The following is an 11,300-nucleotide window of genomic DNA, read 5'->3' on the forward strand; positions in this document are numbered from 1 at the left end:
ACTCCAAATAGCCAAACCTGTGACTACCCTTCCCGTCACTTCGCTCCATTTTCATCTCTGTACAACAGTGTCTAATGGGAACGGCTTGGGCTAAAATTTTCCACACCCGGTGTCTGCCTCAGCTTGGTTATTTTTGGAAAGCGCTTTTAGAGGGGATGGCTTAGCCATTTGCGAGACACTGATGAGAGAAAGAGGTGTCTCACTGCAGTGCCGGCAGCCTCCAGGACAAGAGCTGGGAATGGTGCTTGGCTCCCCGAGGACGTCCAAGATCAGCCGATGCTCTGCCTGTAGACTTTGTGTGCCAGCTTGTGTCATCTTGGCTCCCCCAGGTGCTCTGCAAGTACTACACTGATATTTCTGAGCACTCAGGCACTGCATATGGGAGCATTTTCAGGCTAAATAATATTTCAGGCTCTTTCTGTATGCAAGGTGTGAAAACTAGGACTTGCAGAGAGGGCAGAACGATGCGTAAAATGGCTTCAGAAAGATAAAACATAAGGATTTTAGGTGAAGAGGCATAAAGCATTATCGAACTGCAGAGATAGATAGCTATGCATACGTTTCATGTGCATTTTTAACAGCTGTTTCTGTTTGCTGTGTTCCTCGAGGTGATCTGCTTTGCTGGTGCTGAGCTGGAGCAGGGATGCTCGCAAGAGTCATCCCCTGCTTCTGGCAGGGCGAGATTTTAATCCTGCACCACGAGAGGGCAGTGCCTGCAGCTGGATTTCCCTGCGCTCAAACATCCTCCTGGTACTCGGACTTTGATTGTTGGTGCAAATTAATATCTGATTTTCCCTCCCCCGCCTGCCTTTTCCCTTCTTCTGGCAAGAAATTACCTTTGAGATCGGAGTCGCTTTGGCTCTGGTGTTTCCCTGTTCAAATGCACTTGGACTTAAGCAAACAGACTGGGTGGGAGTCATCTAAAATTGGGCACAGTGGTTGTAATTGCACGTTATTCCCACAAAAGGAGCTGATGTGGCTTGAGAGGCTCTTCCCAAAGGTCAGGGCTTGCTGGTAACCCCTATGGCAATATTCCGTGTTTTTTTTTATTTATTGAGAGTATCAAGTTGGGAAAGGAGGGCAATGTGTTAGATTGTTGTAAGGGGAATTCCACAAGGCGTTTAGGATGCTGGCTATATATTTTAACTGCCTCTTGAAAGCCAGTACAGACTGCGTGTTTGCCGCCCTATGTGTGTAAACCGACCATCTTGCTCCAAGTAGTATCTGCAGGGAAAGTCCAAGGTCCAGCTTTGACCAAAGAGTTGGCCCTGGCCAGGCTGCTCTGTGACCATGCAAAGAGAACAGGCTTCTTGTCTCCTTCCCAAAGTCTGACCTAGGATTAAACAACTTCTGTTGCAGATCCCAGGGTCCCACAGGACAACACTACCTATAAGAAATGCCTAGGGAATCCTACACAAAATGAAGATCATTGGTTTCGAAAGTAAATGAAGGCTGTGATGAAGTCCCAGTCTTGTCAATAACGTATGAGCTTTTGGACCAAGAAGATGCCAGGAAAGCCAGGTAAGAAATACAAATTGCTAATAACAGACCTGCTGCTGCTTCTGCTTCACCAGCTCTGGCAACACTAAAGAAGCAGTATGAAGTTGTCCAATTACTTGCCCAGTCTTGTTTCAGATAAAATGTGAAAGTCTTTTTTCCTTGTTGATGTTGTAGGGCTCTTGGAAATGAACCTTGCTACTGTGGGTCTGTGGCAAAAAAAAGCAAATTGTCCCTTCGTGCCCAGGTCTGTCCTTTAAAGAAACTATTCATGCCTTCTCAAAAGAACAACTTCTGTCTTTACAATGGAGATGTGATTTCTTTTGTTCCAGAGTTTCCAAGTTGATGGAGAACCATGGTACATTGTTTCAGAAAGGGTCAGTAGTTTAGTTCTGGTGGAAGGAAGGTGTAACAAATCATTCTCACTTTTCTTGGCAAGGACTGTGGCGAGCTGGAAGCAGGACCGTGTTTCAAGTGAACAATTCTTTTGCTGTTGATGGGCCCCTAAGTTGGTCCTCAGAGGCTGCAATATGAGGGTACCATTCTTCAGCACCTGGCTTCCTTCCAGAGGAGGTTTGGCCATTGAATTTCTGGTGGGAGGATCCTGCTGCTTTGTAAGGAAAAAGCAGGGGTGATCCGTTCTGTGTTGCAAAGGGAAGAGAGATGAAAAGACCAGGAAGTGGGAGCCTGGCTCCCAAACCAGGGAGGTCATTGAGAGCTGCTTTGAAAGTCAGTGTGCTCCTTTGAGAACCTCCTGATGGAACTGAGGAGCCTCGCATGGGTCTCCACCTTCATAAAGTGATCTTAAAATCCTGATCTGTGCTAGAGTGTCATCTACTGTGTATGGACTGCTGTACAATTAGGTTGTGTGTATAACAGACTCCGTATGATTTATGGGAACTCTATAGTTGTTGCTCCTGGGATAAAGTTTCAGGATTCAGAAGGTGAGATGAAGAAATGGAAAAATGAGGGTAAATTTCAGAAGTAGTTCCATGGCAGAGAATCACACTGTGCTGCCAATCAAGCCTGTCAACAGGATACCAGAAAACTGGGCAAACAGCTATCAAGCGTGACACAGGGAATGAGCCAGAACTGGCAGGAGAGAAGATGGGTGGACATGGAGCATGTCTGCACACAGCAGTTACCCTGGACTGACATGGAGTGTAAATGTAGTGCACAGAAATAATTTCCCCCCAGGGTCTTTCTGCCTTAGAGTCTGCTTCCAGGAGCTGAAGTTCAGTTGGAAAAAGGCAGGCTTATTTAATAGCAAATATGCCCAGACCTGAAGCTGTTCAGGAACAGCTATCCTGGAAAAAAAAATCCTTGAAGAGTCAATTTGCCTTTGCACCTTTCAGTAGGAAGTGGGCCATAGTGCTGGCTTGGTGTCCTTCAGCCAGAGAGAGCTGATAGCCTCCTCATTTGCTTTTATTCATCCCAAATGAATGGGGTCATCAGAGAGGATGAAACAGACTGATCTGATGGCATGACACGTTCACCATTTTAGACGCCAGTTGCATCCAAATGATTTAACAAGACATCATCCAAGAAGCATCCTTTGGTCCAGCACCTTTGGCTGGTGTGTCAGCTGTAACAGCCTGTCAGACTCCAGGTAGCTTGGGGAGGGCAGGCAGAGGTGGACTGTCCCCTCTGGCCAGTGTAAATCAAACGTGGCTCCACTGAAGGCGACAGAACTATACTGGTGTCAAAGCAGCATGTGCGTGAGGAGAAACAGCTTCATCAGGTTTAATGGTGGCAATAAATGTATTGACTCCTACTTACTGACACAAGAGCCCAGGATTAGAGTTTTAACTCCCGAAAGGAACATTTTTATTTCTGGTTTTGACTTCAACCCAAACCCCAATCCTTACATATCCTGCTGCGGGATTTATTTGCTACGTTTTTTCCGGGCTTAGAGTCATCATCGAATTCCAGCAGCCTGTTCCTCAAAGTCATGCCTTGTGCAATAATTCCTTGACAGCACCAGGGATAGGTGGGATTGCCTCCGCAGCCAGGCATTTTGCAGAGCTTGCCAACCTGCAGACCACAGGCTAGCTGTGCTCAAACAACTGTCAAGTCCCACAGGAGCTCCACAGTCATGTTGGTGGAACTGGGCTGGAGAAGGCTCAGCAGATATTTCTGTCTCTCCTGGAATCACTTTTTGAGGATGGAGTATCAGTGGTGAGTGTCTGCATCTCAGAGGAGGACTGCAGCTTTAGCTTCCTTCCTTAGCTGGAGTCACCATGTTGAAGAACATCTCTTTTGTTCCAGGACAATTCTTCCTGCTTTTGTCATTAGGATGCTTTTGGTACTAATGTCATCTCCAGATTAGTTGTTGGTCCACTGCAGGTAATTCATGAACCTGAGAGATTGCCCAATATTACGTTTATATGAGTGTGCTTTCCTGCTGCTACTGCACATACCCAGCCTGCTTCAGAAGACATTATGCAGGTTTTCTAGGCTGGACCAAAGGGCAAAGAGATTTCTGCTTGCAACCAGGTACCTGCAGCAAATATTTGTTTCATAATGTGGCGTTATTGTCTTATATCCAGCACAGACCTCCAAGTGCTGCAGTGCAAAGTAAATCAAGGCAGATTGTCCAGTCTCTGATACTATTGAAAGAGGGGATATCTGAAGCCAGAGATTCTGGACACCCAAAATTAGCCATGACTGCACTACAGAGGCATTATTGCTTCATCATTACTACGGTGTGTGACGTTTGGGATCTGTCTGAGAGCATCTTGGAGGGGTGAGTCACAGGTTCCTGTTGTGATAACTAAGGCTCTTGAAGAAATACATCCTGATAAAAACTTGGAGAAAGCCCTGTTTGGTCTGTTTGGGCACTTCCTAAATAGCCAGCTTGCTTCAGCCCTCCCCTTCCCATGTTGACATGGATGGTGCCGTTTTTGCAGTCACAGGATTGTAGTGTTAACTCAGGAGATGGGGACATACAGACCTTTGTATTTCCCCTTGATGCAGAGATCCAGGATGGCAACCAAACTGCATAGGTGGCTGAGCATCACATCTTAGGCTGCTGAAAGGGCTTTCTCTGGCCAAACGTGCTAGGGGCTGTGGAGATGGGACAGCCTGTCACCCTTGGTGTGCTGTGGGAAGACTTGTCTGTCTTTAGAAAAAGGGCATGTGGCTCTTCCTGCCCATGCATTCCTCAATGAGAGCGTGGGTCCTGGGTTACTGAGTGTAACTCTGAGATAGGTGTGGAGGTCTCTCAGCCCTGGGAGGATGGCTGTGGTCCCACTGAGGAGGCTGAGCCTGCCTTAATCTAGGCAGGAAGGTGGTAATGTCATCACACCTCCCATTGTGCCAGGGTGGCTTTTACTTGGTAAGTGTGCTGTCCTCTTTTACAAAGGGTCAAGTAGTCCCTCTGGAAAGAAGTGGAGGTGTTCTCCTGTTATTTGTCTCTGTCTTGCTATTTAAGAGTGAAGAGTTTGAATTTGTGTTTGTATAAGCCCTACTCTTTGAGGTAAAGGTTAAGGTGCACCTCCCTCAGAGCAGGGTCCTCTTCTGGGTGTCATCACACGTGTTCCTAGAATAAAAACCCAGCCTCCTGCTTCTGTATGCCTGCCAGGCAAACCTGGATCATATTATTTTCCTACCTTTTCATGATTACAGAGGCCACTGGTGAGTAGCTTGTGGGTCAGGAGTAAGATAGTGTGGAGAACCACTACGCCCATCACACTTGTCCTGCTGGTCTTGCATAGGGGCCTCTCAAGGCTTCTAGGTCCTGTTCATCTCCCCATATTGCTTTTGTGTGAGCAGGGAGTCACTAGGGATTTAAAGCATCAGGACTGCTGCATTGGTTCGCTGCGTGTGTTGTGTGGCCCAATCTGGAGTGCCTTATGATTGCAGGCAAAATAGAGAGGTGGCTTCAGTATTGCTAGCGTTGCAGCCCAAGTGGAGGTCCCAGCTGGGTTCCTGTGAGTGAAGCATTGCCCAGGAGCACACAGCAAAGCATTTGGGGGCTTGCAGGGACAGTTGTGTAAACGAAGGAGCCAGGGGAGAGTGGATCAGCATATCAGCAACATGCTCCAAGTTGTGCAGATAGGGTAGAAACAAGAACCTCAGCCACATGCCCTGATTTTCCAGCCAGGTCTCTGTCTACAGGACCTGCTGTATTTCTAGCAAAGGAGAGTGACAGATTTGGAAAGTCAATTATTTCATATTTTAGAGATTGTACAGATTTGTATTATTTACTTATTCAACTAAAATCCAATTGGTATTTTTGTGGTGTGGTTTGTTTGGTGTTGGTTGGTTGGTTGAAGGCGTATTTTTGTTTGGTTTAGGTTTTTTGTTTGGGTGGGTTTTGTTTGTTTGTTTTGTTTGTTGGTTTTTTAAATAAAAATGAGTAGACAAGTAAGTAAAAGTGGAAAATTGCCTTTCCAAGCATTTTTTTAAGGTTTTACCCTTTCAGGCACTGTTTACTGTAAAAATTTATCCAAATGTCTTGAGTGGGTGAGAAAAGAGAGTCAAAAATTTGCAATGAAATGTTTTCTTCTAAGTCAACTGAAATACATTGTTGCATCTGAGATGAAATTCTCTCTTTTGTTTTGACAGAAAAAATGAAAAGGGTAGAAGGTTCTTTTCATTTTTCCCCTCAAGGGCTTCTCTTCATTTTTACTTCCCCCCAAAACCATCAAAATTCAACCAGAGCAAAATGACAAATACTAACATGGTTTTTCTTAGAGGAGAACTAGCCAATACGTTAAAATAAATGCATCCTCTTTTATCTAAATCTAGCATCCTACCTGCTAAGAAATACCATAATAAAGTACATTAAGGCAGAAGGGTTTCAGGTCTCCGACTGCACTAGCAAGGTGTTACAGAGGTGTCAAAGATGTACAATGGCTCTTCTTTACCAAACAACAGATTCAGAGTCTTTAGAGTATAGGTGTGATGGGGAAAAACAATGCATTCAACAGACAAACACGTTAGGTTTAGGGTACACTCAGGTAGCATGAGATAATTATGCCACAAACAGCTATAGGCTTTTCTTCATGGTTTTATTTTTGCTAATATTAAAACATTCATTGCTACCATGGGCTGCAGAACAGGATGGCTATTCTGTAGAAACTCCTCTTTAGAATCATTTGCCAAGTGTGAGTGTACTGCTTTGCCCCTCTGTTTGGTTGCAGGGGGAATGTGGGTGACGTTTCATGTTGGAAAAGTTTATCACAGCCTTCCCGATGGTTGCTGGAGCAGCGTCAGTTTGCTAACATTTGGTCAAAAAAATAACAAATGAGAAAAATTATTGTAAAAATGTCAAAAGCCAGCTGCTCTCTTTGCATGAGCATTCACATGTGTGAGGGGGAGATGGTGCCCAAGTGCTAGCAGTTGTTGGCCTCTTCGTACCAAAACGCCTGGGACTCCAGCCTCCCAAAGTCATCACATCGGGAAGAAAGCATGAAAAATTTTTGAGACAGACAAAGACCTGTGTCTCATCTCCTGAAAACTGGCCCTTTTGTGGTCTCTGTGCTGTAAATTACTGGTGACTTTTACAGTTATGGCCCTGGACATCTGAAGCCAAGCAATAGGTTGCAACAGGTGGTGCTTATTTTTTTCTTGTGATCTGGGGTAGGTTATCCTACATGCTGGAAACGTGATTTGGGCATAGCTCTCATCCAGTGGAAGAGAAAATGTTGTTGCAGTGCTTGTAATGACACTTATTTTTAATCTGTTGTTTTCATGCAAGAGCAATCTATAAGTGTGTGAGAAACTAGAAGAAAGAGAAACAGAAGGCCCTATGCAGCAATGAATTAACACCAAAAGAGGCTGGATGTTGAACATGCAGTGAGAAAGCGATCTGTGACAATAAGTAAAATAGTAAGTGCCATGCTTTTGCTTGCAGTACTGAGAATTTAACAGCCGGTACCCAGCAGTCAGGTCATCAGGTTTTGCAACATGCTGCCTTTCAAGATCTTTGTTTTGGGTACCGCTTAATCCCACTTTACCCAAGACAAGCGGGCTGTCAGATCTGCGCAGAACAGAAGGGAGAAAGGAAAACAAAGTAAAGACATACCACATTAATTTAAAAGCATTTAAATTAGCATTTAACAAGTCAACTATTCAGCCTCTCCAGAAAATCAGCCTAATTTGTTTAGATCTTTCCAAGTGGAGCTCTTCAGAAATATTAGTTAACTAGAAACCTGACAAAAGAGGTGATATATATGAGAGCTGTTTGTATTGTTTTAAAACCTGTTTATCTATTAAAGGTGGAGGCAGCTAGAAAATAAAACATAAATATTGTCTGTACTCAAGAGAGTTGTGATCCCTGGTATATCAGGATTCATTTTCCCAGCTATGTAGGTGATGAAAATTAATAGGACAGGAAAAAAGACTTAATTAACTTTTCCTTTAAAGTAAACTGATTGCTTTTTCCCTGCAGACTCTGTCCCTTTGATGCTTCCCTGTGAAATAAAGTGGGAATATTTTTTTAGAATTAGTTTTCTCTACTTATGCTGCACTTTTTACAGGCTGCTATGCTTCAAGGCTCATTTCCAAATAGTGACAAAATCTAAAGGAACTTATGCTGCAAAGGGACACATTTAGAAAGGAGGTTAATTACCTTAAAATGCAAAGTTCCAAGAACTACTGAAAATGACCCTCTGCTCCTCCTTGCACTGCCAAGTAACACTAGACCTGTTGCTTTCTGTCTGAGACTGGAGGCCCTGAGATGAGCACATGGGCTATTTCCCATCTTCACCATACAGTGGACTGATGAAACAACATATTCTCGTAGAAGGAAGCACAAAGTTCAATCCCACATAAATCAGGATTAAGTACAAGCCAAACAAAGTAACTGTCTTTCACTTTAAAATAGAAATAGTTATACAATAATGTAAATTGCATTTGTTCCCCTATATTTTGAAACAAATCTGAAGTTTGAGTGCACTGTATTGTGGTTCTCAGTGTTAATCTGTAATATCACTGAGAAACTCTTAGTTATCTGAACATATGTATTTTAAGAAATGAGATTCTCTCTATGTTCAAAGCCAGGTGTTTTTATCAGATATAAGCTAAAGACAACTTGAAAATAAAGGGAATCTCTACAGGCTTCATCAGCTTGCATTATAAAAGAACAATTTTGCACAGAAATAAAGAAAAGTATAAAGTCTATTCTGAAAATAAACAAAATCTTTAATTTTGTTTGTAAAAGGAACCAGTCCCATGAGCTTAGTAAGCTGGTCTTTTTCTTTTTAAGAAAAAGATATATAAAAGAAAGTTAGAAGAAAAGATTGGATTTATTTTTTTTTTAATTGTGCCATTATTTAGCTACTCTTTTTGAAGGTAAATTGTATGTTGTCAGAGCCACTTGAATGTGACAACTGGATGTTCAAAAGCAATTAGATGGATTCACTCCCACTGGCCACCCAAAACATCGCTGTGATCCCTGAAAACACAACCCTTCGTTCACTCACCGCTGGTGTTCCAGGTCGCCTGCTGTTGGCTCTGCAAACCATTCTTCAGGCACTGCTCCACGTAGGATTTGGGATCGCACCCGGAGACGAGGATCTCGCCCAGAAGTGCAATGTACGCAATGGCCAGCCGGAGCGTGTCGATTTTGGAGAGGCGCTTCTCATAGGGGAAGGTGGGTACGTGGCACCTGAGCTCGTCAAAGGCTGCGTTGATGTTGAGCATCCTCTTCCTCTCACGGATGTTGGCGGCGTGGCGGGGGTGTCCAGGGGGTGGCGGGAAGCTGTCCGGTTCAGCTCCCCCTGTCACCTCCCCCAGGGCAGGGGGGCACACAGGGGATGGCCAAGGGGAGAACTGGTCTACCAGAGTGGAGCAGTCCAGTAGGAGGTTGTCCAGCTGAGCGCTGGGATCTGCCTGGTCCCAGAAGAGAAATTCTGGAGTGCAGTCTTCCTGCTCAAAGCTGTAAGAAAGTTCTTCCATCCTCTGCACCAAAGCCAGCAAATGGAAATATTTACAACTTCAGACTAAATTGGTTATCAGGAAAATGAGATCCTAATTTCATTAATAACCACACCTCACCCCAAAACGTATCAGAGGTAGGGGAGACTTGGTTATGTCTTCAAAGAAGACTATCACCAAGGTTTCCCCAGTTGCAAATCCAAGTGGGAGTCATGATTTAAATACTTCATGGCTACTCAGCAGGGGAATGATCCTATTCTTCTCTGCCCAAAACTAATTAGTACACGTGCCTCTCTTTTTATTAGCTGTTGACTACAAACCAATATGAATGAAGGTAACAACAGAGAATTAATTTTCTATTTACTTTCTCCTAGAAGATAAATTGAAGCAGTTATTGAGTTCTTCCACAAGTTTAGTCTCTCCACTTGCTATTTAGAGTAGGATTTTGTTGTTATTGTTGTTGGTTTTGGTTAGGAGTGGTTGGAGGAAGAAACAAATTACAGCCCTTTATCGTTTTGGTAAAGTGTTAATAGCCTCATATTCTCCTATGGTTAGACAAACAAAACCCCATTATAATGCTGTCAGAAACATATGATTCTGTTCTCTTTGACAGCAGAAGCTAGTGGCATCTTCTGCACTTCTAGCAAGAGAATGGTTGGGATAAAGATGTAGGATGCTGTGTTAAATTGGAACATAGTGGTACTTCATACAAAGTAAGCCAACACCACCTCATTTGGTTACTGCATTTTCTGATTCACACTTAAATTACACATTTTGTGGGTGACACAGACATTCGTTGGTCTGTCTCAGACCATACCAAGCACTGAAAAATAGCAGCAGCTGGAATTACCACAATGGGTTCAGTCCTAGAATGGTGGAGCAGGTGGGCCACATCTTGAGAAGTATGCTGGAAACTGGGAGAGTAACAGGTGTCCAGCATCACAGAGATGCTGTACAAACAGGCTGGAAGGTTTTAAGCACCACAGAACTTGAAACAAGTGCACAATATATTATAAGTGGGTGCTTTTGATTTCTATGATACTTAAGTCAATGTTTAAATTCATTTAGAAGAAGTTCAAGTGATATTTTAAGGACTTAAATGAATGGAATGGCAGCATGTTTTAAGTCAGAGAAAGCCCAAATGCTTTTCCTGAAGCATGTCATAAAGAAATTTTATCAAGACACATAATCAAATACTTGACTTCATGTACAGACTTGTCCTGCTGCTTTGTGAAGTTTCAAGAGATGTCTTCATGAGCCAGAAACAGCTTCCTGATAGGACAGTTGAAATCACAAATCTCAATAGCTTCAGGTAAAGAGCCAGAGAGCAGAAAATGACCTGCATTTTCAATGGATCCAGAAGGATGGTCAGGTCCTCCATCTAACAGTGACTTAGGGTGCAGTCCGTTGTACAGTAGCTTTACTCTGTGAACAGAGGGATTTATTTTAAGATAGGGCATAGGCTATTAATAACTCTTCTTAGGAACCTAGGATTTTGCCTTGCGGCAATTCTACCTGCTTTAGGAAGCTTAAGGCAATAGAAAACATGCTGCAGGAAAGGTTTTTGCAAAGTTTTGATACGAGAAGGTTGCCCTGCGTATGGGAATGTAGCGCAAGATTGGAGAGGAGGTTAGTTAAATGTAAATATGCTCAAGTGACTTGCACCTGTCTGTAGAAAAAGCACATAGATCACTCTAATTGGTTTACTGGCCTTGTGTGCTTGATGAGTAGAACCTCTGTGTTAGATAACATAAGCCTGTGAGAAACTCCAGGCACCTTATCACTGTGTCTGAGATTCCCGCTTTGTTGTGAGAAAGAGCGGGAGGCTGTACCTGCCTGAAGCCTTGAAATACAGGTGAGCTCAGCAGGCCCAGGGATCTTCCAGCAGGGCTGAACTGACCAGCGCCTGCGTCCCCGCT

General features: G+C 43.6%; 1 protein-coding gene across 1 annotated transcript; it reads right to left on the bottom strand.

Annotated features, from left to right (window-relative positions):
- Positions 1 to 7,445: 7,445 nt before the first annotated feature.
- On the bottom strand, positions 7,446 to 9,402 carry LOC309441338 (helix-loop-helix protein 13-like; the record flags this gene model as incomplete). The annotated part of the gene is made up of 2 exons (XM_082055971.1): positions 7,446 to 7,483; positions 8,928 to 9,402. The coding sequence occupies 2 exons, from the start codon at positions 9,400 to 9,402 to the stop codon at positions 7,446 to 7,448; spliced, it is 513 nt and encodes a 170-aa protein (XP_081912097.1).
- Positions 9,403 to 11,300: the final 1,898 nt, after the last annotated feature.

Source organism: Streptopelia decaocto, assembly GCF_964273445.1.
Source record: "Streptopelia decaocto genome assembly, chromosome: 6".
In the NCBI taxonomy this organism is placed as follows: Eukaryota; Metazoa; Chordata; class Aves; order Columbiformes; family Columbidae; genus Streptopelia; species Streptopelia decaocto.